Source organism: Dreissena polymorpha, chromosome 2, assembly GCF_020536995.1.
Source record: "Dreissena polymorpha isolate Duluth1 chromosome 2, UMN_Dpol_1.0, whole genome shotgun sequence".
NCBI classification, from domain to species: Eukaryota; Metazoa; Mollusca; class Bivalvia; order Myida; family Dreissenidae; genus Dreissena; species Dreissena polymorpha.
In genome coordinates this window covers 106,873,646-106,901,262 of record NC_068356.1, presented here as the reverse complement: position 1 = coordinate 106,901,262, position 27,617 = coordinate 106,873,646, and the positions used below count along the sequence as shown (strand labels likewise).

The 27,617-nt window shown below is 35.2% G+C and overlaps 3 protein-coding genes across 3 annotated transcripts in view; 2 read left to right on the top strand and 1 right to left on the bottom strand.

The window, feature by feature from the left end:
- The window catches only part of LOC127868399 (ubiquitin conjugation factor E4 A-like), a 155,250-nt gene that overhangs the window by 17,937 nt on the left and 109,696 nt on the right, over positions 1–27,617 (top strand). The window lies entirely within an intron of this gene.
- LOC127868411 (uncharacterized) lies at positions 2,059–4,903 on the bottom strand. Its single transcript, XM_052410178.1, has 4 exons — positions 4,818–4,903; positions 4,454–4,515; positions 3,977–4,106; positions 2,059–3,487 (listed from the first exon to the last, which is right to left on the bottom strand). Exons 2-4 carry the CDS (start codon positions 4,503–4,505, stop codon positions 2,146–2,148), a joined length of 1,524 nt encoding a protein of 507 aa, XP_052266138.1. The 5' UTR covers positions 4,506–4,515; positions 4,818–4,903; the 3' UTR covers positions 2,059–2,145.
- The window catches only part of LOC127868408 (maternal embryonic leucine zipper kinase-like), a 66,431-nt gene continuing 43,900 nt past the window's right edge, over positions 5,087–27,617 (top strand). Inside the window, exons 1-2 of the mRNA XM_052410176.1 lie at positions 5,087–5,225; positions 18,754–18,814. Coding sequence (XP_052266136.1) covers positions 18,760–18,814 — 55 coding nt within the window. The 5' untranslated portion in view covers positions 5,087–5,225; positions 18,754–18,759. The remainder of the gene's footprint in view (positions 5,226–18,753; positions 18,815–27,617) is intronic.

Genomic DNA, 27,617 nt, shown 5'->3' with positions numbered 1-27,617 from the left:
GCAAGCGCGAAGAAGAAACATGAATATGTAACGTAAAACGTAAAGTAAATGTATTCGAGTTATTTTGTTTTGATTTACTTCAGAAATGTTTGCATTATTGTTCTTTTAAACCCTATAACCCATATGTTACGCGTGAATAAGGAATAGTTCCTTATTCCTTATTCGAATAAGGAATAAGGAACTAGGAAAAAGGAACTAACTTATCACCCATTACTAATACAGTATTATGGGACGATTTGAAGTGAACAAGTCATACCTCATTGGTCATGTAAAGAACAATTAAGTGTATTATTTTTCATTAAATGCATTATTTATTGGTCAAGCTATGTTTTACTTATTTACCAGAAAACAGAAATTGATATGCAATTATACATTTCTGATGTCATCATGAAACAGAGCTAAAAACCTGCATTCCATTACGACTGATTATCTAGTTGAATGGTGTTATTATAGAGTTTTTGGCTAATTGCGCTGATTATTTATATATTCAAAATGAAGTGTTGCAAACAAAGAACTGGAGCAAAAATGTGCATTCTTTAAAATAAGTAAATTGAATATAGTACTGATTTTGTTAATAAAGACAAAGTTTAAACATAATTTTTATCAGCATTCTGAACAAATATTACGCACATAAGTTGAAAGATTAACATGCATTTTGAATACTTTTGATTGCAGTAATGCAATAATTACAAGTCCTTTTATTTCACTTCAATTTTATTTATCATCTAATCTTTTGCTATACCTACCTATACCTTCATAAGGCGCCGTGTTTAATTATGCTCACATACTTGCCAATATGTTAAATCTATAAAAGAACATTGTCGCATGTATGTCTTGCCCGCCTTGGCACTTGTAGGAAAGTTAAAACACCTAAAATCGACTGGGCATTGACGTTCTTGTAGGCACTAGGCCGACCAGGGCCCTGGTGCGTGGGCCCCTGAAAGTATTTCTGCATATGGGCATCACGGTGCTAATCCGACACTGGTGGGAAATTTTTAGTATTACGTATAAGTTATTAAAGTAAATGATATCAACTCAATATTATATTCAATAATTCAAAATTTATAATAAAGGTTAAAAACAAACAACTGTAACGTCGACAACAAATGCGCATTGAGGGAGTATAGTCACATAAGTCATTAACCGACTTCCCCACCAGTCAGCCACAAAAACCCAAACTGTAAAACTTTCGCTGATTCAGCCAAGAGTTGCTGCATACTACCGTTCTTGGCCCGTGTTGTGATTCAGAAACCTTAAAGATTGGCGCACAACTATAGCACGCAGAAGCATGAACTCGAACCCTTGCCTATTGCATCACCATGATGGAAGATAATCACGATGCATCGATTACCGTAACTCGGAAATGGTTCATAAGATATCCAGAGTGAAAGAGACTGCGATTCACAGCAGGTTATCTCTCTCATGACATATTGACCATGAAACATACCAGAACGAGTTTATAGTCCGCGTGTAAGAAATAATTATTAGTATTATTGTAATGTATATTTAGTTACTTAGTTACAAAAGATTGTTGATTATAAAAATTGCTCAGATGAAATCGAAGTGTCGATGTCGGAGTTCCGATTAACAATCTGCATTTACAAGATTTCAAGCAATTATTTAATATTTGCTTCAAACCTTACTTTTATTTAAAACAGTAAAATTGCTTTATAAATAACACTTTAAACGTTATAATAAAAAATAACAACACTTATTTGTTAAAAATTGAATTTTAGCAAATCATTGTTACAGTTTTGAAAATGTGTGAATCAGTAACATTTTTTCACACAGGTGAAATGTATTTCAGAAAATGCTACCGAGTATACATGTTTTGCAGTCAATGTTATTGCTCATAAAATGAGACGGGTATTATAATATAAGATTGCAGGTGTAATTTTTTTTCCGCCAAAGTTATAATAAAACCTGTTTCTTTTTTAATGCTGTGTGGTGTCATGCGAGGAATATTAGATTTATTTCTTAATATTACCACGATCTTCTTACCAATTTTCTACATTTGCAATACCAAAAGTAAATAAAATATAGGAAACAAATGAAATGTCACGTTTTACAGGGTTTATTGTTTACTATTCGGGTCATAAGTAAACAATTATGATTAATAAACTATTATTGACAGCTTAAAACAGTTTATTTTGGTTTTGTTCGAACACGTCGTCTATATTCTCTTTTGCGTTCTTCCTTTGGCGGTGTTGGTTTAAAGTTGTTGCTTATGAATTTGCAACCAATAGGTGACAGGCATGTAGGTTGCTGTCGAGCGGTGGAGAACTTTTCTGAACCTTGTGTCATTCTCAGTTCTCCAGTAAACTGTGAATTGATTTTTGGGAGAGTTGTACAGTTGCTTGTGCCTTTAAACACGTTGTTCGTCAAAGCTGAAGTAGATTTGATTGGAGATGTAGATTTGATCGGCGGACACTTGTTTTTATCGATGGTTGTCTTTACATTGCGCGTGGCTACTTTGTCGTTACCTATGACGTTTGTCTTTCTGTTGTTTCTTTTTATGTAGCGTGTATAGCTACCTCTATCACCCATGTTGTGATCAGTTTTCACTTCAATTTTAAACATGTTATTATCGTTGTTCGGAAGTTTACGTTGGTGTGTTTTCGAATTAGAACTGGCCAGGCTGGCGGGTGAAGAATGTTGTTTCACTGATATTTCTCTACATTTATCTGTTTCGTTTGACTGCTCCAAAGTTGCCTTTGATACTACAAATTTCAGTTTGCTTTTGTTGAGTTCTTGGTTATCCAACGCGCACACTTTCTTTTCATCTGCTATAGCTACGTTTTCTTGAGCATTATTACATTTGATGTATGGTTTGTTTTGTTCTGTTATTTTAGCCAGTATCCGACGGATTTCGTCAGTTGATGGGATGCTATCTTGTTGTTTCATGTCACTTACACTGGACATATGTTTTTCTTTCTCGAAGTATATTTCTTCGTCCCTCACTGTGTGTTTAAAACGAGCATCGTCTTCTTCATCACAAGATTCATATATATCAGTTTGGAATTTCGTAAACATGTTCAGTCTTTTAAACCTTATGTCTGATACACTAGGATATAGTTTCTTGTTTATGTTTTCAATTATTCCAATGCTTCTGACTTTAGACAACTTTTCCTTCACTTCTCTCTTACAGCACATAATTTGAAACTTGAAAGCATCATTTTTATGCTGTAGTTCATCCGAGAACTTCTTCATTTTCTCGATATCAAGTTTGGCAGTCTTACCACCAATCTCACATAGCTCTTTCAATTCTGTAATCCGCGCGTGCAGCTCGGTGATTTGTTCTTTCATAAAATTGGCCTCTTCAAACACCATTTGGGCGCCGATCTCTTTGGCGCTATTGTCGACATGCAGCCTTTTTGTTTCGCTGCTGTGATTTGAGTGTTGTCGTCGTATTTGCATCAGTTCGTTGTTGGATTGAGCGTGTTGGTCGCTGAGACTGTCATAGTCGCCATAGAGCGCGTCGGTCAACCTAAATTATATTTCACGTCAAGTTTCTGTCAAATTATGACACAATATAAACGTACCGGTATATATACATACATATATACTATCATTATTTATATAGACAAATAACACATCTACAGTTACTGTTAAAATACACACGCATTATGGTGCGATTAGAAAAAGATGAAGTTAGTGTGCCGATATTATCTTCAAATACCCCGCACTATTGTACCGAAAAAAAAAACCATTTAAAATCATTTTTTCATCGTAACATAGAGCGTTATTGAGAAACGCAGTCTTTAAAATCTTGAATTAGCGACGTCTGAGAAAGTATATATTATATATAGTCGTGTATCCTGTGTATAATTATAATTAAATGAAATAAATTATTTAGTTGAAATGTACAATCTTTGACGATGTTTAAGTTATAATGACTACTATCGAACGATCATTAATTAAAATTGAATTCTACAAAATGTTGCTTATTTCGAACGATTTTAAAGTTAATAATTACCGGTCGTATTCGGCCAGTTCGTCAGTGATACTTTGCAAGATTTTCGCGTTCTCTTCCTCTTTCTTTGTCATCGCTAAGTACTCCTCCAGCACTGGCGATGTACACCGACTGCTGCCGGGAGGTCCTGGAACTGTACAAGTAGGCATTCAAAATGGTATGCATCTGTTCGGAAATTAGCCCTCTTGCAATAAATTAAGAACCGCATATTATTGTAAGGTTTTTTTTAACTGCCGATGCAGCTTAAATTGTTATTTGTTTATTTTATCTGTGTAGAATATTCTACGTGTTTTATATGATAACTGTGTTCTCAAGCTTTGGAAAAAGTGTTTATTCCCATTTAAATAAATAATCGCAATAAAAAAAATAAGTTGTTACTGTTGCATATTGCGCGTTTAATGTCATTCTGTGCCTCATGCCATGCTTTCTGTGAGGGCTCCTCTATACAATAATTATTCAGTAATTTATCGATTGACGTACCGATTTCACATGTAGGTGAAACTGTTGTAGATTGTATTATCTTTTCTTCCATGCTTCTTTAACTGCAACAAATGTGCAAATCGTGCCAAAAAATTGTACAATTAATCTCTTATCATAAGTCGCGCGCGAGCAATAAAAACTTTACATGTAGATTTAGTATATTTAATTTTTTTTCAAACACTTTAATTTCATATACATTATCAGGTATGTGTATCTAATACACATACCTGACATTATTAAGAATAATTTCAAAACAAACTTATCAGTTTTTGCAGGGAACTATACAAACTTCTAATTGTTTGTATAAGTCCCTGGTTTTTGCAGAAAATCCAGTTTTAACAGTAAAAAATGGAATAATACTTACTGCCTGCGCACGTTTTTCTCTTAGAACATTAAATGACGTTGTAACTTCGCAACCGCACGGTAGTTTGTGACGACACGGACGTACTCACGTGACATCAACAAATATAATCGTGTTAATAAAAAAAATAGCACACACATGCCCATTCCAAATAATGCATTTGCTAATTTTTTATATTGGATACAATGGTAACCAGCTGATTTTTTATTACAACTAGTATGAGTAATTTGTAACCAAATTAATCGAATATTAATTTGAAACAAAACAAGCGCTAAAATTGTGACGATTTGATTGGACACGGTTGTGTAGCATTTTTCAAAGCGGAACATTGAAAATTTTCCATGTAGTAAAGAGTTATAATAATTATCAGATACCTTCCAAATGAAATTTTTAGAATTTCAGTGGCAATTGGTAATACAAGTTATATATTTTCATAATTTAGCTAACGGTTACGTGCCTTCAGATTCAATAATAAGAAATATCATAAGTTTTCGCGGTAGCAGGCTCTTTCGGCCCCAAGCATTTTCGGCCCAGTCCCAAATTTTTGACGATTATTATGCTGATGATTATTATGATGCTGACGATTATTATGATGATGGTGATTATGATGATGAATGATGATTATGTAATTGAACGTATTAATAAAATGAACAATTTATGTGCAGTAAATACGAAACTGTATAGGAGGTTTTGGGGATTCCGATAATGACGTCACGTTTGCGCATGCTCAAATTTACCCAATTTTGGCTTCAAAACTGCGGCCATTCTGCTATTGTTTGCATGTGATGAACCGCATCGTGATAAGATTACATTCATATTCGCGACCCTTTTGAAGAACAAAAAATGCTCAGAACCTGAAATTCTTTCAGATTAAATTGAATCCAATAATCGAACACAAATAATGTCGAAAACAATCAACAAATTGATTGAATTTATGTAATCAACATATAGAAACTGATTGAACCTATTTGTTTGTAAAAACTTACCTTGTTACAGGTTAACTAAATCCTCTTGATAAATGTTAATGCTTTTATTTAATTGTTCACACCAGTTTTTACACTCTTTGTTTCAACATTTTTAACCCAGTGTTTAATTGCCCCTTTGTTTATCGCAAACCGATTATCTTGATATGATCGGATACTGTCCAGACAATTACTAAGAAAACAGTGTGTAATAAACCCAGGGACCTATACTTGTATGACCCTGTATGGGGTCTCTGCATAAACAACATGTGTCTGGTCATTAAACACAATTTATGATACCTCCATGTCATCTCTTGGCATATTAAGTCAAAAACTTAACAGTTGCTTTAATAAAATATTTGAACATATTTTAAAAAAGACATTTGTCCGAAATGGATTAACAGCTTGGAACTATTAAGTATATATATTAGCCAGTTTAAACATAACAATAAAGTGTTTAATCACTATACATTTAAAATATTTTACAAATTTACTGCTACACAATTAACGTATTTAACGGGTACCTGCAAATGTGAACTATGCTATAATGTTTAAAGATCGTGCGTTACTGCAGTGTTCGAAACATCATCATGAAAACAAGCAATCGCGTTTGGTCATTATACAGATATAAAATACTTGCGTAAAATAAATTAAATGTGTAGATTTATGGTATAATAAAATGCTAGACTTGTATCACTCATTATCACTACAAAAGAGTTTTCAATATACATGTACATGCAAAGACAGTTCAATTTGCAAAATATGAAGGTGTTTTTTTCAATTGGAATGCTTAAATTTATTAATATTTTCATTCAATGTAAACGAAACGAAAATTCATTCAATGTTAAAGAAAAGTAAAACTACATTTCAAGATTGAAATGTATTGAGCTATTTTAGAGCTTTGTTTTATAACTGATTCAATGCACCCCTTACACTAAATTTCAATCGTGGATGAAAAATAACACTATCGATTCCACACCACTTATAATAATATTCAAATTATATATGTTTTATAATTTTTGAAATATCATTTATAAAAGTCTTACTTTAAAAAAAGAATACCAGTATTCATAGTTTTGTTTTGTGAAATTGTAAGTATTAAGTCTTCCGACGACCTTTACTCTTATACAATGTAATTGGCCACGATCGAGAAGTTGACTTCCAATCTATTTTTAGTAACGGAAAACCCCTCTTGTGACGTCACACAAAAACCTCCTATTGTATCGTTAAGATGTGTGCATTCCTTATTGTTATCACTTTATATTTATCCAAATATATGAAATAGAAATAAATTTATAGTTTGTTGTATTTTCAAAGCTGTCTCAGACTCTTGTATCTAGTCTATAATAATGCTTCATTTCGACAACTAAAAAGTGTCTTAACATAATTATGTTTTAATTATGAACTATGCAAAAACAGCTCCAATATAGTTTTTAGGTATATTTCCCTTTGTCGTATTTGTGTGTAACTTACAAAATATTATGCTTTAAATGAACATTTTTACTTAATTTTGTGTTTTATATGCTTTAAATATGTCCTTGTACTATAAATGCTTATAGACACTTTTCCTGTTGGTTCGATCACCTACGCATTCAAACTCGCGCATGCGTACAATGAACGTCTGCATTATTAAGAAAAATGTGAATTTAAAAGGGAAAATATCCACGTTTTACAAAACAATAACAATATTCGTCAACAAACATGCGTAAAAGCAATAAACTTTCATTTTCAAGTTGACAGCTGGAAGTCAATATCTGCTAGACGTTTTCCTATAAGTTTGTGAATTCGATTGGCCGAACGCACGCGCTCTACTGTGAGGGGAAATTGCTGAGGCAAACGATGAGTCTTTCGTTTCTCTATCTTGCGATTACCTTATCCTCGATACATAATGAACTGATTTAATAAATAACGTATAAAGTATGAACCAGGCCTTGACACTAACTTTTTTGACAGGGTACCCGGAGGGAACCCTACTTTCAACTTTTGGTGGCCCTCACCCAAACTAGGGTGCCCTCTTGTTTCAACACACAGCTTCTCTCGGCGTAAGGGCAAATAAGTACAAGAAGCATACTAGTACATATTTTTATTTCCTATATTCAATTCTGTTGCCATTTAAAGCAGAGCTCATAACCTTGTCTTGTAAACTTTTGATATCATGTATTTCATCAATATCATCAGCATCGTCATCCTTGTCATAATCATCTTCAGCATGATCATCTTCAGCATTGCCCTTCGCCGCCAGAACTTAGCGTTTCGGAAGTTCTTATTATAAACTTTTAAGAAATAAAAGGTAATTACACGCATTCAGGGGTTTCACTGGCCCAACAAAACTTGCAACTTTTTTGCGCTGTGAAAACTGTTGATTATTCCAACCTTATTAATAAGAACAATCATTTAAAGAAACCTTACTACATTAATGTCATTGCCTACAGGGTCTTCCCCAGGCCATTTAAGCGCCCCTTGCCGGGGTGCTTGAATTTCGAAATCAGAGTCCCCGGGGCGCTTGAAATTTTCCGATCAGTGTATTCTTCAGTAAAAGAAAGTGGAGATTGTCCTAAAAAAATCAAGGTTTCCCTATCAGTGTATCAATATTCCCTGTTTTAAAAGAGCACTCGGTACCTACTTTCACAAGTAATCGCCATAAACACCACATGGGGTAATGGATAATCCACTGATAAGAGAATAGCATGACGCGCGTATCGATTATTCTAGCCACATTACACGGTCATTTAAATGCTGAAAAGGATGTATCTGGTAACATTCCAAACTGTGAAGTTCATCGTCCAATCGGTTACGCGAATGCTTATGAGGGCGGGGTTAACTATCGACCATTATTTTTGATTGACGTCCGGCATGAAGTACCGGTAAGAGTTTATCGCAGCTTGATTAGCAAGAAGTTGTACCATTTGAGTAATATAAAACCAGTAATTAGTACAGTCAGGGGTTTTTTTTAGAAAAAGGGGAAGACGCTGGACGCTGGATTAAAGGGGAAAATCGAGCGCGAAAGAGACATATTTGGGGGAAAAAATAAAAACTGTTCATTTCAATGTCTATAACTCACCTACAGACTTCAGGTTTTTTTTAGAAAAAGAGGCATGTCTCTGACCTTTTTGTTCTTAAACACATGAACAAGTATGATATTAAAGTCAAAGTCCTAAAAAAGTTGCAGGTGTAGATCTAATAATGGGAAATGTTTTCAACTGGGGCCGGGGAACGATGTCAATATTATGATTTCAATCTCATGATGAATGGGTTTACGATCTAGATCTGCTACAGTATTGGCAGGGAAAGGTGCGGCAGCTGCCGATTGTCTACTTTTACTTTCACAATAATCCGACAGTATACATCGATGTTGATTACATGTACCTCCGAATCCTGCTGGGTTTCAACGGTTTTTGATGATTCATTCTTAAAAAATGCGTCAACGCAATTAATTTTTTCCGAGTCCGAACGTTTTATTTTGTTCGTGTATGAACACCAATTGTGAGACTTTTTTTCTGTTTTAACGTTTTTATCTTGGCTTTCACATAACCCGGATGAAAACTCGACTGGTTTCCTGTAATTAATTGACGAAACACCCTTCTCGCGCAAGACCGGAATCCAGTAAAATAGTCACATGATTAATACGATTAGTTGCCCGGTTTCCATGACGTAATTTAAGAGCTATATATAGAATCACTGGGATTCCCAGATTTGAGTGTTCGTCGGAAGAGAGAGAGAGAGAGAGCGAGATCGTTGTACATGGTACAAATTGGATAAGTGTCGACTTCCCAAAAGAAAAAAAAACATTTCCTTGAGGGTAAAATATTATATTTTGGTGAAAAAAATTATATTTTTGGAGGGGAAATGGTATTTTTAGGGGAAAAATTCTGGAAGGGGAAGACGCCGAATATCGGCGTCACTTTCTTAGTAAAAAAAACCCCTGACAGTACAGAACATTAAAGACGGTTTCGGGCAGCATCATCACACCTTTTTACTGTAAACAAGTGTTACCTATGACTCATAATTAATACGAGAAATTAATTGAAAGTGGTAAACAATTAATTATTATAGCGAGTAAGTTGTGCAAATGACTCCCGGTTACAATTATGTGATAACAATTTATTTAATTCCAGTACATGTACATTTCAACATGTCCATTTATAGAACTGATTCACCTCGTTTTTCTGACATTTATTCGACACGTTATGCGCATTAACAAATCTTCGTTAATTACGCACACTTGTAAATGTTTCGTCCGATAATCGATAGTTATAAGACTGATGATGGCAACCGGCCGTGATCCTCGTGGACAACGTGAATTTCATGAATAATTCCGTCAAAACATTTATTCGATTCGTAAAGTGTTTAAACAAATTATCGTTGAATTTATAACGCAACGGTTAATATTTGTTGAAATCTCAAATGGAAATAATTAAATTTGTAATCCGAAACCCATTCCCGTAAGGCGATGTTAACGCTTTTTTTTTCATCCGAAACACACTTCCGAATGTAAATATTACTGCAACGTTAAATATTTTTGCTTCAAATTAGCAGTGCAAATTTATTTTGTGTCGAATCTTTTTCTCAATTAAAAAGAGCGCAAAAATTATGCAGCATGTACAACGTCGCGTCTATTGCATACAAATGGCGTGTATTGAGCGTTTTAACAAGCGCACAACAGGTCAGGGGATTGACGCATATTCAGAGGCAATATTTCATCAAATCTATAAATAGTCACTTAAAAAATGGCAAGGTTTGTGTTAAAGAAACAACTGAAAGCTTTTATCGTAAATATTAACCAGAAAGAGATTGATAAAAACGGAGTAAACGGGATTATCGGGTAATAAATAGAAACTTGAAAAAAGTAAGTATACAGTAATGGAGTCGGGTTGAAACGGATGTATTGGGGAATCGTTCGAGTCGGGATTTTACTATCTTAAAACAATTAAACAATATAAAAAAAAATATTTTTAAATGACTGGGGGATTTTTTTGAAGAGTCATAGCGCACCAAATGACGTCTTTTGACGCTGTTTTTCTTTGAATTATAACGCACCACAGAACGTGAATTGACACGTTAGATTTTAAAAAAATCAACGTCGGGAGGGGACACCCCTACCGAACCCACCCCCGCTCGGCCCCGGGGCGCCTGAAAAAATTCCTGGGGGAGGCACTGAAGGCTATTATCACTTTAAAAAGTATATTATTACATAAAAAACAATAAGTACCTTCATAAGTCATACCTTCATAAGTCTTAATAAGCTTTATTTGTATATAAATACCATTTTTTCAACTTGATTAACAACACAGATAACCAAAATAATATAACAATGTTAACTTTAATGTATTAAACAGTATGCTGCCTAAATGTTTCAAAATTAATTATTTACACATAGAATCACACCAATTTACATCATTTGAAAGGGAAAAAGAAATATAAAATATCAGAAAATAAATCATCTCACTTTATTTGTTAAACAGTTATATATGGTCATTTGGACATGTCATACATCAGCTTCTGTTGTTAAAACGTTTTCTGTTAGTGGTGGAAGATTTCCAGGATCAATTAAATTAGTTTTTCACGCCTATTTCCTGACAGAAAGGCCCAGATAATTACCACCATCTATTCTAGTTGCCTGAAATAACATAAAGCATTTTTTTTTTACAAACTATCAACAACAAACAAACACATACATGTCACTATCTTTAAATGTCCGAATTTTAACATATCCGAAATATACTACACCAAGTGAACGATATACTTTTTATTTCAGAAATTGTTGGTATCTTAATCAAATTATATCCTTCCAAGGTCATTATAATAATGGAACTATTAAACAGAAATGCTCACAAATACCTGTAGAAAAAAAGTGTATACCGGCATGTGTTTTTGTGGAGAAATTAAATGCTTTTGCCAGCCCGATCGCCTATGGTTTTGATTAAAGAAATAGCGGCCCTAATAATTATTATAATTACGGATCGTCGTGACAGTTTGTCCCAGTGTTACTTTTTTTGGGCTCAATATCATAAAGGAGCCATTAATAATCCGATAATCCGATAATAACCTCCATACAACTTGACAATAACAGTAAAAACACCGTTTGTAACACTTACACGCTTCAGTGATTTCAATATACTCTCTGCACTGTAGGTCGCTTACATCGTCGAAAATCAATATTTACAACTGACAGACTCTGGCCGCTAATGCTCAGTCGCGTGCTTTCGATTCGCAGTACATTTTCGGATAAGATTTTACCGATTTTTTTTATAGGCTGCTCTTTCAAAATTGGAGGCACTTTTAAAAATTCAAATGGTCAATCAAGACAAAGTGGTTCTATAAATTTAGGATTCCCGGAGGACCACCCAGCTTGAAAGAACTGGTGGTCCTCGCCAAAATCTGGGGGCCTCAGGTCCCCGGACCACCGTTAGTGTCGAGGCCTGTGAACATTGAACGCATTCAAATGGTATATTCAAGCGAATGTAATGAATCATTAATGATCAGCGATTGAATGATTTAACAATTTATTAACGAATCGGAATGCATAACTTATAAACGGTGCAAAACAACTTTTAATTTTAACAACAGTGTGGGCAAGGGAAACTGTCTCCTCTTCTCAGCACCGATTTTGTATGGCAGAAGGAAAGGTGGACCCAATGCCCACACTCGTTGCACTGCCCCCAATTAACAATTTTTATGTGCAGTCTCGTGTCCAGTTTTGTTGGACTAAATTGTCCACATACGCAACATTTTTCGGACTCGTCCGTGTCCGATTCGGTATCAGAGTCTTCACTAACAATGTTGGCGTGCAATTTTTGTATGCCACTTGTTGACGGCTTTTACATATCATCTGGCTTTGAGATATTACGGCATTGGCATTTTTCTTGGCGTCGTACATCTCCACCTCTTCGCTGTATGCTTCACTTGTTATCAATTTCCCGCAAGGTTTTGGTTTTGTATTCGCCGAAATCTTCTGTTGGCATCTGCACGTGATAGGGGTTGGCGCCTCTGTTTTTGCCCGGAGATACTCTTCAACTGCCTGCTTGCCAGCCCGAACTGCTTGTTACTTCTGACAAGCCCTAACTCTTTGTCATTTGTAAAAATGGTCTCCTTTAGGAACTTGTTAGGATCTACACGTCCACTAATCCTATCTCTTAAGGTTTGATAGGGGATGCAGTGCCTTTCACAGGAAATTTTTCAGACGCCCCGGGGCCGATGGAGGGGTGGGTGCGGGAGGGGTATCCCCTCGCGACGTTGATTTTTTTTTTATTAAACGTGTCAATTGACGTTCTGTGGTGCGTTATAAATCTAAGCAATACAGATATGAAGTGATTGGTTAGGATAAATGTTTACATTGTTTTAAAGTTGTATCCAAATTAAGAGCATCTTAATTATTTAACACTCATTATTTTCCCGATATTAAAACTGTCATATCATCCTTTCCAAGCTCTTGTTCAGGTAGACGACGAAGATAGGCTAACAACAACTAAGTTAGAAAACTGTCGTTATAGCAGTTGCTTCCCTTTGATAATAAAGATACAAAGTCAAGCTGCTGCAACGATCGGGAACGTTCTATTAATGACTGATTTAGCACCAAGCTCACGTTTCTGTCACACTGATACTTAACTTTGCATGCTGTGCCCCCTATTATCGGACATATAAAGAAAAGTTGTGTTATCTGAGTAAATGTGTTTAAACTGGTTTTTTTACATTATGCTAACTTCTTGGAAGTCTTTTGTTTGACTTCTATTTGCGTTCACTATGTTCGGTGTGTGTCGGTGATGTGTGCAACAAAGATGAAAGAACAAAATATGTATAATAGCAAGTTCAGTTATTGACTCGCAACTTGACACGTTGCATTTGTTTTTACAGTTGAGATATTAGGAGTTTTCTCGCTTCCTGACCCCTGTTATTGGTCGTTTATTGATGTAACAACAACATGTCAATAACATGCCAATTAGAAGTATAAACGGGTGCACAAAGGTGCGAGTGCAAACGTGAGATTGTGGATGTGAAACATCTAGATAGCGTCTTGGTTCCAAATGGGTTAATAAATAAACGATTATGTGACTGTCAAACTTTATTGAAGCGATGGACATAAATAATAATTATAATAACAGAAACACATATTATTTACGGTGTTTAACCGGACATCACTAATAATATTTCAATAAACTAACATATTATCAACACGGGAAATTAAATAATAAGCATCGGGTGTCTTCATACAGCATCCGTCTTGTTGGCTGCAGACCTGCATTACAATCTTATAACAGAAATGATAACATAGATGATGAACGTTTGCAAAATATAAGCAGTATCAAGTAAATATTAAGCAACATAAATTGAAAACATATTTAAGTGCATATGGATATTGATTGTGGCAGGGGTATCCCCACTGAACTTTCTTAAAACACCTGACGTGATGTGTGCGCATAGTTTTTTGTTCGTTCTATGACAGTGACCAATCAACAACTGAATGTAAATTTAGAGTTCACGCAAGATGTACATGTACAAGCCATTTTCTGAACACGGGAAAGTGAAAGTGTTTTTTTTTGTAACTATTTTTTTGTATTTAAAAGGTCAAAATCAATTATCGTTTGTGTCGTCTGTGTAGGTTTCTTTGGTTTTCATTTCTATTTTAGCTCATCTTATGCAAATGAATATCGTTATTTTCATTGTTTTCAATCAAGTCTCGTTCCCGAGATCATCTCTGGGATTTAAGTGTGTAAGCTACTTCGTTGTGCTTAGTGACTAACAATATCATTGTTTCGACAGATGACACGGGCTTATCTAAATTTTGGATGTTATAATACACAAGCTGTTGGATGTTTGGTTGCTTGATTGGGCAATAAAACAGACGCCTATTGAAGCGCATCTGTGTATTTAAACTGGAAGCTCCGTAACGACTGTCAGCTAGATTGAGCCGGTTAATAGGCCCCCTGACAATACCTTAATTACGTAACCTAGCAATAAATCGATGATTGAGACGACAGGCGTTCGCAAACTTTGAATAATCGCCAAAATGGGTAATTGCAGTTACTGATAAAACACACAGGTCGGAAAATTTCAAGCGCCCCGGGGACTCTGATTTCGAAATTCAAGCGCCCCGGCAAGGGGCGCTTAAATGGCCTGGGGAAAACCCTGGGATGGACTATTGTAGCGCCACTCGATGTACAGATAGTTTTTTCGTCTTTACCACCTCTACTGCTTCAAAATATCGGGGTCGTATGATCTAAACCTACCATGGTATCTCTCAGTATTGGCCTACAACGTTAACAAATCCGCGTGGCGTTAATAAGATTTTAATTGATTTCCGTGTGTACACGATAAACCCCTTAACGCACCTCTAAAATATGACAACGCCGAACCGAGTCGATAATGTACAGTAAACTGACCTTGACAAATGTGAACACAGGAACCCGAATTATTCGAAAACGTACATATTGGAAATATTTTACTTAAAATGTGCTTTTTTCAAAGGATTATATTTTTTTGTTCATTGTGTGTGCAATTATTATGGTGACAGTACAACTCCTTACATTCTTTGTCAGGGGGTTTTATCTGATTTTGGGGAAAGGGCCTGGCCTTTTTTGAGGGGAAAAAAATTGCGCGAAATGCTGGATTTGGGGAAAAAAATCACGCGAAACGCCGGATTTTTGGGGAAAATAAGGAAAGTCTTAAATAATCAATTGAACATATTTTGCCGTTTTTAAAACATATTCAATGCAACATAATTTAATTATGCAATATGTTATATTTTCTAATCTGGATCAGGTTAATTTATGTATTTAAAGTTTAAAAAAAATATAATTTTTTTTTTGTAGGGGAAAAAAATGAAGGCTGGGGGAAAATTTACCTGCTGAGGGGAAAAAAAATCCGAGGGGAAAGGGCCGTTTTTCGGCGGGTCCCAAAGAAGGAAAAAAAGCCCTGTTTGTCCTCATTTTTCGGATTTTATTGACAAAGAAATATATTCGGCTTGAAACTGTATTGAATTCGGACGCGTGCAGTGCACGGACGGCTTAAAAATTACGTCATAAAAAAATTCACGAACTAACAGGAATTCACGAACCTATAGGAATGAAGGATATAATATGCTTAATCTTTCTTTCTTTCAGCTCAATATACACTTGTTATATATATACAATTGTTTTGTCGGGAAATAGCTCATGAGCTAATGTTTATTGTTATTCACAACCGACGTTAAATAAAGATTCTTGTATCTTGTACGACGACATACCTGAAGCAAAAGACAAGAGAATTTTATTTTATTTTTTCAAATGGAATAATCTTCAATAAAGATAATATAATACTGTAATAAACAATATTCCATAGTTTTAAAGATTATTGACCAACATATTTTCAATGATTTAGCCAAATTAAAAATGGGGCCGAAAAAGCCTGTTACTTGGGCCGAATGAGCTTGAAATTGGGGCCTAATAAGCCTGAAAAAACCGGGGCCGAAAGAGCCGACAACCGTTTTCGCGACCTGGCCTGTTGTTTTATTTTATTTTAGTATTGCCTATGTCATAAATAATCGTACCAGTGGTAAAATGACAGACGTTTAATATTGTTTGAACTTGCATTGAAGATTATTTGAACATCAGTCATTCACTCGCTGTTATCCCCATGTTTTTCGGAGAAAAAGTGGGGATATTGTGGTGATGTCCGTCCTGGCCACCTGCTCCTCCTACACTATTTGCACTAGAATCTTGAAACTTACATACATGGTAGCTATGAGCATATGTGCGACGGTGACAGTGACGGAATTTTGATCTGACCCCTGGGTCAAAAGTTATGGGGGGCGGGGCTGGGTCAGAGAATTTCACTCATTTTTTAATGTTATTTTACATTAACTTCTTCATTTCTGCACCGATTTACTTCAAATTGATACTGAGCCTCTCTTATGACAATACGGTCCATCTCAACTATGCATGGCCCCATTTCCAACCCTGGGGCGCCCCGGCCACATAGGCAACGCCCACCCAAAATTGCCTTTTACTATAATTTCTTCATTTCTACACCGATTCACTTCAAATTGATACTGAACCTCTCTTATGACAATACAGTCAATCTCAGCTATACATGGCCTCATTACCAACCCTAGGGCACCCCACCCACATAGACCACACCTACATTGGCCACGCCCACCCAAATATGCCTTTTACTATAATTTCTTCATTTCTACACCGATTCACTTCAAATTGATACTGAACCTCCCTTATGACAATATGGTCAATCTCAGCTATGCATGGCCCCATTACCAACCCTGGGGCGCCCCGCCCACATAGGCCAGGCCCACATAGGCCATGCCCACCCAAAATCACCATTTACTACAATTTCTTCATTTCTACAGCGATTCACTTCAAATTGATACTGAACCTCTCTTATGACAATAGTCCATGGGTGAAAGTTTTCAGTATTAATACTGATTTCAGTATTTTGCATAATTTTTGTCCTTAATAAACTATAGTAAAAACTGTTATATCATCATTATTCGACCAGATTTCAGTATTTTCAAAAGTCTGCATTTACAGTTAATCTCAACTATGCATGGCCCCATTACAAACCCTGGGGTGCCCCGATCACATAGGCCACGCCCACCCAAAATTGCCTTTTACTATAATTTCTTCATTTCTACACTGATTCACTTCAAATTGATACTGAACCTCTTTTATGACAATACGGTCAATCTCAACTATGTATGGCCCCATTACCAACCCTGGGGCGCCCCGCCCATAATGAGCACACCCACCCAAAATTGTCTTTTACTATAATTTCTTCATTTCTACACCGATTCATTTCTAATTGATACTGAACTTCTCTTATGACAATACGGTCAATCTCAACTATGCATGGCCCCATTACCAACCCTGGGGCGCCCCTGGGTCAAACATGAGGCGTGGGGATACGCGTCGGCCTCTGCCGCGCCATTTCTAGTTGTGTTTTGTGTTACAGCGATTTTTTTTGTCCAATTATTTATTATTATTTTTTACCTTAAATTGGGAATTTTTTGGACAGCAATTGGGAAATTTGTAGTTTTTTTGTAATTGGGAAAGTGCCGTTTACCGGTACTTTATAAAGAAGGAAAAAAATCGCTGTGTTAGGGTACGCTTTCTGTTCTTTTTTATGTACCGGTAAAGTGCAATTGACCCCAGCTCAGAGTTCTTCTTGTTAACCCATTTTTTAATGTAAAAAAAAATTGTCTTACGTATGTCTTTAAAATCGCTTTCAATCAACCGAATACATTGTTACAAACACAATACCTGTTATTACCTATATCAATTTGCAAGTGAATTGTGCAGAAATACTCAAAACAAAAACTTTATACATAAACCGTTATCAAACCAAAAGCCGAAGTTTTGAATTGACGATTTGATCTATCGTACGAATGTTCCAGAGATAGTCAGTATATTACGATTTTTAGATTAGACACGAGATCTATCTCGCCGAGGATTCCGGAGATAGACTATAGCGTATTTTCGAATTCGGAATACTCGGCTTTGTCCATTGCAAAAACATATACATTTATATGAACCGTTGACGTGTTTGAAACTTTGGACTAATATCAATATTATGCAAGCTAACATATTTTCATGTCAGTTGTTTAAATTTGCGCATTATGGATATATTTACAATCTATTTGTGTTTATTTATGCCAGAAAATAGTTTATGTGGCTAATATTTCGGTTTAAACTGCCGCCCGGATTCAGGGCAGGGGACTTGACATGGAAAATGCTGTAAGCAGTTGCAACTCCCCGCAACCCTGAGGGTCAATAGCTGGGAGTTGGATTATTGCAACTATAGTAACTACTATAAACATATATTTGTTTGAAAAACATGTTTGTTAACTTCCAGCATTGACAATATATGTTGTTACAATATATTCTAAATTTACTTAGACCACACCTTTAGGCTTTGCAGATGCCTTTTGTTCATGTATTATATTTCATTTTGATATTTTCTTTTATAACTGCAAATAAGACGGCCTTTTTCAGTAAACAATGAGCTACACAGAGTTGAAAGGTCTGTACCACCTGCGAGAAACCATCGGATCAGGTAAGCAAGTCTACAGCATTTGATAATGAATAAGGTAACAATCAAATAGCAAATTTAGTGGAAATAGGAAGACGGTCACAAAGGCCTTTAAGTAATCTGTGCACTCTTTTATAATTTCTTTGAAATACAACATGTATTTACTAGTGTAGAATTTTAGAAGGTAAATTTCAATATGTGCGTTTTTCTTATGATATCTCCGTTAAGTTGCTGGTATCACTACTATGGTTGTTGAACTTGTGTGTTGAAAACATTCCTACTCAAGGGCTGGTGAAGTTTTCCTTATATGGCTTTTGTGAAACCTCTAAACTTACTAGAAGTCACATTTGTTCAGAACATTTGTTTTAACAATATCTTGATTGATTTATTTTTTGATGTCCATATACACTTGTTTTGTTGATGAATAAAAAGAAAATGTAGCCAATTTTTATAAAAATATATTTTGAAAGAGCCTATATAGGCGAAATATATCTGGAAAGATTGAAACTTTCTGTGTCAATTTATATGTATTCCTACTGGATACGAAACTGAGTAATATCATGTTTGAAAATACATTGTTTGAAAATGGAGGTTGCACTATGTGAGGACCAGGATTGTATCCCAGCACTCCTCGCTGCTACCCAGACTGATGAAAGTTGGGACACATTTTCGAATTAAATCTGCAATTTCCAGCTATTAACAGTAACTGAAAGATTTTGAACTTTTGTGGAGGGAAGTGGGATTACCCTGAGAAAACAGGCTGTCTGAAAAGTCCCAAAAGGTGCCTGTCAACCAGACAGGCTGATGGAAAAGCTAGCCTGTCCGGACAAAAATTCACCTGACCGAACAGCGTGAGTTTATAACTGAAGAGTTAAGTTTAACTCATATTTATTGAAATGTGCAGCCTGTCAGTGTGTATAAGTACACTCGATAAAGTAAAACAAACCACTGGCGTGTTCTAGTGATTACAGTTTATGATGGACAAGGGCTTTAAATTCTAGTCAGACACGAAACAAAATAACATAACACGATTGGTGTTGCCTTCTTCATCCTGAAAGTCAAGACCATCATCAGAATCACAGTCAGAGTCTTCATGATTGTGTAGTTTTTTGTTACAACCTTTGTAATTGGATAGATGGTAATATGTCGGACCAATGAAATTGACATTTTCAAAAACAACAAAGGAAGAGCACTCTTAAGAGCTAACAGTGCTCCAGCTAGGATTTGAAATGCTTCCTGTTGCATGTTAATTTTTATGTTATTAATAATTGTTAGAATATATTATTCCCATTATTATTAAAATATTAATATAATGTCTACAATGAGGAATAAATTAATTACAATGTAATAAGAGATTTATTATTTGTCATTTATGAAAAAAAAAGGTGGAGGAGGATTTTTTCTTTTTTGTAAGGGCAGGGGGGAGGGCCTAGGAAGGGCAGTTCGGAGGGGCAGGGCAGGGCGCCCTTCAATTTAGGCCTAGCTGGAGCACTGAAGCTAGTGACGCGTTAGTGTTCTTAATGACTCAAAAGGTTCGAAATTCATAAAAAGTGATTTTAATGGGGTGATTTCGTTCTTATGGCAAATATTAGAGTTTTAAGTATTTAGTCAAAACTTTTTGGCCTGTCACAAGGACCGGCGATATTAGAAACTTCACCAGACCGTAAAGAATTTTGCCGGACAAGACCGGCAGTCCGGCCTTTTCAGGAATCCTGAGGAAACCCCAACCAGACATGGCGAAAGCCCGTCGACATTGCAGACGAAAAATTAAAAAGGCCGACGATGAAATGCAAGATCGTCAGACTTTTTGTCCAGAAATTTTTGCTTTACAGTTTTCACAACAACATTATTTCATGGTTAACGGATTATGATATTTTCAAATATAAAAAGTTCATTTTCGCCAAATTTCGTTAGTCAGTAGAACATTGCAGCATCGATAAATTCCAGAATTATTCCAAACCCTGAAATGTGAATGGAGTGTCCCAAATGGTCGTGAAAGTAGTCGGACATTTACGATTTTTCTTTGCAATGCACGCATGTTGCAAATATTCCAAGATGGTGGACAATTAAAAGAAACTACGATGCTCAGCAAAGTTGACAATTAAAAATGAAATAATCGATGAAAACACGCTTAGCAGGCAGTGATTTTTTTTTTCTAAAAATTACTGCCGATTTTTTGCTGCTTCCCTATAGCAAAAATCAACGTTTTTCCCAAAAAGCTGACCAAAATTTCCCCAAAAAACGCCTAATTTAAAAAAATTATTTTTTATTTTTTTTATAGATAGAAGTCTCTTATGACTTATGATTTCTTAACCCTAGATCTCAACTTTTTATTTAAACATCCTGCAAAATATATAACTTTAAGTCCTTTTTGTTGATAAATAATTCCCAAATTTGCCACTTATCAATTAAAACAATCCCAATTTGACTAGACTCCTTTTCCCTAAATGGCTAGAAAAACCCCTGAACATGAACTTAAAAACAATTTTAATTATGTTTCTTATTATCATATTTATAATGCTTACTTTTTCCCAATTTCATGGTTTATCGTGCTATTTTTCCCAATTTCATGGTTTATTGCGCTAATTTTCACAATTCGAATGGCACAGGCTGTAACAAATAAAAGCAAAAAAAATCACTGGTAGGTATACTGACCAATTGTGTAGACTGCGATGTTTTGACAAGAGTTAAACGTGTGCGTATGTAACTCTTCGCCATTTTTTATGCCCCCGGATCGAATGATCGGGGGTATATTGTTTTTGGCCTGTCTTTCTGTCTGTCATTCTGTCCCAAAACTTTAACCTTACAGTAAAGTTTTGCAATAACTTTTGAAATATTGAACATAGCATCTTGATATTTGGCATGCATTTGTATCTCGTGGAGCTGCACATTTTGAGTGGTGAAAGGTCAATGTCATCCTTCAAGGTCAAAGGTCAAAAAATTAAAAATTTAATATATTAATGTTTTGCAATAACTTTTGAAATATTGAACATAGCAACTTGATATTTGGCATGCATGTGTATCTCATGGAGCTGCACATTTTGAGTGGTGAAAGGTCAAGGTCATCCTTCAAGGTCAAAGGTCAAAAATTTAAAAATTTAATATAGTTAAGTTTTGCAATAACTTTTGAAATATTTAACATAGCAACTTGATATTTGGCATGCATGTGTATCTCATGGAGCTGCACATTTTGAGTGGTGTAAGGTCAAGGTCATCCTTCAAGGTCAAAGGTCAAAAAATTTATACTTTAATACAGTAAAGTTTTGCAATAACTTTTGAAATATTGAACATAGCAACTTGATATTTGGCATGCATGTGTATCTCATGGAGCTGCACATTTTGATTGGTGAAAGGTCAAGGTCATCCTTCAAGGTCATAGGTCTTAAATGCAAAAATTTAATATAGTAAAGTTTTGCAATAACTTTTGAAGTATTGAACATAGCAACTTGATATTTGGCATGCATGTGTATCTCATGGAGCTGCACATTTTGAGTGGTGAAAGGTCAAGGTCATCCTTCAAGGTCAAAGTTTTAAAAAAAGCGGTGCATTAGGGGGCATTGTGTTTCTGACAAACACATCTCTTGTTTTCTGCGAATTTTGACTTTTTTAAATTGGGAATTTGTAATTTTGAAATTGGAAAAAATTGTGTTTTTGGGAATGGTGCCTTTTTATGGTACCAAGTTTATATAGAGGAAAAACGCTGGTTTGAAAATGGTTTTTTATTATGTTTGTCACTCCATACACTTTACTGTTTTGGCATGTTAGTGAAATGGAAGATAATAAAAAGTAAACGTATTTACAATATTAATAAATCTGTGTTAAATACATCAATATGTATTAAATACGTTCCCCTTTTATTATCTTCCATTTTACTAACATGCCATAACAGTAAACTGTAGTGACAATCATAATAAAGCAGAATATGCACATGAATCTGATTATACAAAGATACACGAACATATAAATTGAATAATGTTTGTCTGTTTCCATTATCAAACGATCTTGTAAGATTTCTTTTCACGAGTAGAATGAACTCCAAATGCTAATTTTGTTACATTCATAAATTTCTTATAACATTGTGTTAATTGTATCTAAAACGTATTCTCCGTCGTTCAATGACAAACGCTTTTCATTAATCGATGCTTATTAAATGATGTCCATCAATAATTTGATTTTTGTTGTCATTTTAGCTGAGCATCGTTATTTCTCTTTATTGTCCGCCGTCTTGGAATATTTGCGACATACGTGAAAGGAAACGAAAAATTGTAAATGTCACACTACTTTTGCAACCATGTGAAATTATTCACGTTTGGAATAATTCTCGGAATTTACCAACTTTTCAAAAGTTACTGCAAAACTTTACTGTAAGGTATCATTGTTGCAATGTATACTGACTTGCAAAATTTGGCGAAAAAGCACTTTTTATATTTGGAAATATCAATCATAATCCGGTAACCACGAAATATTGTTTTGAAAACTGCAAGTGGGTAACAGTTTTTGAAAACTAAAATTACCAGACAGTAAGTCCATCGTTCTTGCATTTCACAGACGGGCTTTCGCCATGTCTGAATTGGTGTACTGTTATTTGTAATCATATTAAAAAATGTTCGTTTTTCCCCAATTTAATGGTCTATCGCGCTGTTTTTCCCAATCAAAAAGGCACAGGCTGTAAAACATAAAGCGGAATAAATCACTGGCACTAATCCAAGACCTACATGTATAACTCTGACGGAGTTTTCCAGCCATTAATTGGGAAAAGGAGTCTGGTCAAACTGGGATTATTTAAATCAACAAATTGGAATACTTGGGGAATCTTTATGGACAAAATGGACCAAATTGGTATTTTTTGTATCAAAAAATATTTACACATCAGGACAAAATCATATAATCTAGAGTTATAGACTTTGTTAGATGTTTATGAAATAAAATTGAGATATTATAAAGTATAAGACACTTCTTTAAAAAAAAAAGACGTAAATTGTGATTTAAAAATTAATAATTTCTGTTTGGTATCAGGACCGTTTGCTTCGGGATCGGGTCCGTTTTACGGCTCTTTTTTTAAAAAGCAGGGAATCCCCTATCCTATCGGCTTTTAAACATGGTAATGACCTTCTTTGTTTTAGGTTCAGGTTTGCATTGAAATAGGTCAAAAGTCAAGCTACTAAAAATATTCAATTGACACTGTTCACATTTCTTCTGGATCATCATGTGATGTCACTGAGCAAGGCCCATTACTCTGACATGAAATTTATCTGAAAGATGCCCCTTTTCGTACTTTGTAAAAACTTAAGCTTACATGACCAAGTGTGGGTTTTGCATTTTGGCAAGTATTACAGTTGTATTTTTAGCTCATCTATTTTTTGAAAAAACAAAGAGCTATTGTCATCACCTTGGCGTAGGTGTCGGCCACAGTGTGCGGTTAAGTTTTGCGTTTAGGTACACTTTTCTCATAAAGTATCAATGCTTTTGCATTCAAACTTGGTACACTTACTTACTATCATGAGGGGACTGGGCAGGCAAAGTTAGATAATTCTGGCTTGCATTTTGACAGAATTATGTGCCCTTTTTATACTTAGAAAATTAAAAATTTGGTTAAGTTTTGTGTTTAGGTCCACTTTTTTCCTAAAGTATCAAAGCCATTGCTTTCATACTTGCAACACTTTCTAACTATCGTAAGGGGACTGTGCAGGCAAAGTTTTGTAACTCTGACTGGCATTTTGAAGGAATTATGGGCCCTTTATACTTGAAAATTTGTTTAAGTTTTGTGTTTTGGTACACTTTACCCAAAAAGTGTCATAGATATTAGAGCTGTAATGATTCAGTTCGATGCATCGAAAAACCGGTTCAACACCGCCGATTCGATTTCGTTCCCAATTATGGCCAATTTCTATTCGATTCACTGCAACCTCGATTTTAAACCTTACTTTCCAAATCCGTCGCCTATACTGTCTTGCCATTTGTAATACATCTTGTGATTTGTCAATAGCCAATATGGCATCCAATGAATGAATTAATAACATGCTGAGCATTACATCAACCGGTAAAATGGCTTCTTCAACCACGCTGAAAGACGCACCGTCACAATTAAAATCAAAAGTTTGGGAACATCTCGGATTTCGCGAAGGTTCTGATGCAAAGGCAACTTGCAAAACGTGTTTTGTTGACGTTAGTAACCCTCAATCTGGAAGCACTACAAATTTGAGGCAACATTTAAAGAGAAAACACTCGGTTGATATTTCAGATGTGATTTGTATCACCTACATGTACATTTTGATAACAGAAATTTACTGTTACTAAATTATACCCGTGTGATGTTTTGATCTCATTTTGTTCCTCAATACATATGGTTTGTTTATTAAATTGTGTGCATTCTGTTCAGAAGTCAACTGGAAGTTGTTTATATACTTACATGTTTTTTTTTCCTGTTAAACACATGTGATACATTGTGCATTTAATGTTATTTAAGAATTACTTAATAGGAAGTTTTGTTCAATAATTGTGTTACTTATGAAACAATGTTGCGTTTTTAATTTTATTTCAAATATTGAACGCTTTAAATGTACAACATTATAAGTTAATAACAAATACCAAACATATTAATTCATGCCCTGGACAAACCAAACATGGACTAGTTTGCAAAATAAGCAGCAAATAGTTTATTTTGAATTGAATCGAAAATAATCGAATCGGACCATTTGGTATCGAAATCGAATCGAATCGAATGATGGGTGAATCGTTACAGCTCTAATAGATATTGCTTTCATACTTGGAACACTCGCAAACTATCATAAGGGGACAGTAAAGGACAAGTTGCATAACTCTGGTTGTCATTTTTACGGAATTATGGCCCTTTTTTGACTTAGTAACTTTGAATATATGGTTACATTTTGTGTTTAGATCCACTTTACTTCTATAGTATCAAGGCTATTGCTTTTAATCTTTAAATACTTTCATGCTATCATGAGGGTACTGTACCTGGCAAGTTGAATTTTACCTTGACCTTTGAATGACCTTGACTCTCAAGGTCAAATTATTAAATTTTGCTAAAATTGCCATCAGTGTCAGTCTGTCTGTCCGTCCGAAAAAAACTTTTACATTGACCATAACTTTTTCACTTTTTAAGATAGCAACTTGATATTTGGCATGCATGTGTATCTCATGGAGCTGCACATTTTGAGTGGTGAAAGGTCAAGGTCATCCTTCAAGGTCAAATGTCAAATTTATGGTGTCTGTCCGTCCGAAAACTTTAACATTGGCCATAACTTTTTCAATATTGAAGATAGCAACTTGATATTTGGCATGCATGTGTATCTCATTGAGCTGAACATTTTGAGTGGTGAAAGGTGAATGTCAAGGTCATCCTTCAAGGTCAAATGTCAAATATATGGTGTCAGTCCGTACGAAAACTTTAACATTGGCCATAACTTTTTTAATATTGAAGATAGCAACTTGATATTTGGCATGCATGTGTATCTCATGAAGCTGCACATTTTGAGTGGTGGAAGGTCAAGGTCATCCTTCAAGGTAAAAAAATAAAATAAAATTCAAAGCGGCGTTCTCATGAAGCTGCACATTTTGAGTGTTGGAAGTTCAAGGTTATCCTTCAAGGTCAAAGGTAAAAAAAAATAAAAATAAAAGCGGCATCATGAAGCTGCACATTTTGAGTGGTGGAATATTCAAGGTCAAGGTCATTCTTCAAGATCAAGGTCATCCTTCAAGGTCAAAGGTAAAAAAAAATCAAAGTGGCATTATCATGAAGCTGCACATTTTGAGTGGTGTAGGTTCAAGGTCATCCTTCAAGGTCAATGTCATCCTTCAAGGTCAAAGGTCAAACAAAATATTTAAAAAAAATCAAATCGGCGTTATCACCAAGCTGCACATTTTGAGTGGTGGAAGTTCAAGGTCAAGGTCATTCTTCAAGGTTAAAATCTTTTTTTTTTTAATTCAAAGCGGCGTTCTCATGAAGCTGCACATTTTGAGTGGTGGAAGTTCAAGGTCAAGGTCATTCTTCAAGGTCAAAGGTAATTTTTTTTTATAAAAATTCAAAGCCGGGTTCTCATGAAGCTGCACATTTTGAATAGTGGAAGTTCAAGGTCAAGGTTATCCTTCAAGGTCAAAGGTCAAAAAAATAATAATTTCAAAGCGGCGTTATCATGAAGCAGCACATTTTGAGTGGTGGAAGTTCAAGGTCAAGATCATCCTTCAAGGTCAAAGGTCAAAAAAATAATATTTCAAAGCGGCTTTCTCATAAAGCTGCACATTTTGAGGGGCGGAAGTTCAAGGTCAAGGTCATCCTTCAAGGTCAAAGGTAAAAAAAAAAAACAAAGCGGCGCAATAGGGGGCATTGTTGTTTTTTTCAAACATGGTTAAAAACAGAAAATTTTTTTATTTTATTTTTTATTTTTTTGAAATACCGTCCAACCATACCACCCAAGAATCCCCCCACCCACCCCCCACCCAAAAAAATAAATATTTTTTTTTGCATTTTTGGAAGATAATGTAATAAATGACCACACCCCCACACTAAACACCCCTCTCCACTCCACCCCTTCCTCTTTTGTGATTGAAATTAAGATAGGTCCCTACACCTTTAAAAAAAAATAGATGAGCGGTCTGCACCCGCAAGGCGGTGCTCTTGTTGTTTGTTTTTTTATTTTGCTTCAATAACTTGCATGTAGGTAATGCTGTAGATATTGTGCTTAAATTTTTGGTTTAGGTAGCAAGGGAATGCATTTGGGGCCAGTGGGGTCAAGGTTGCTGTTACTAAAACTAGAAAATGAGTTTCTACTCAATAACTTGAGTGTGAATGGATTTACATGTATTATGC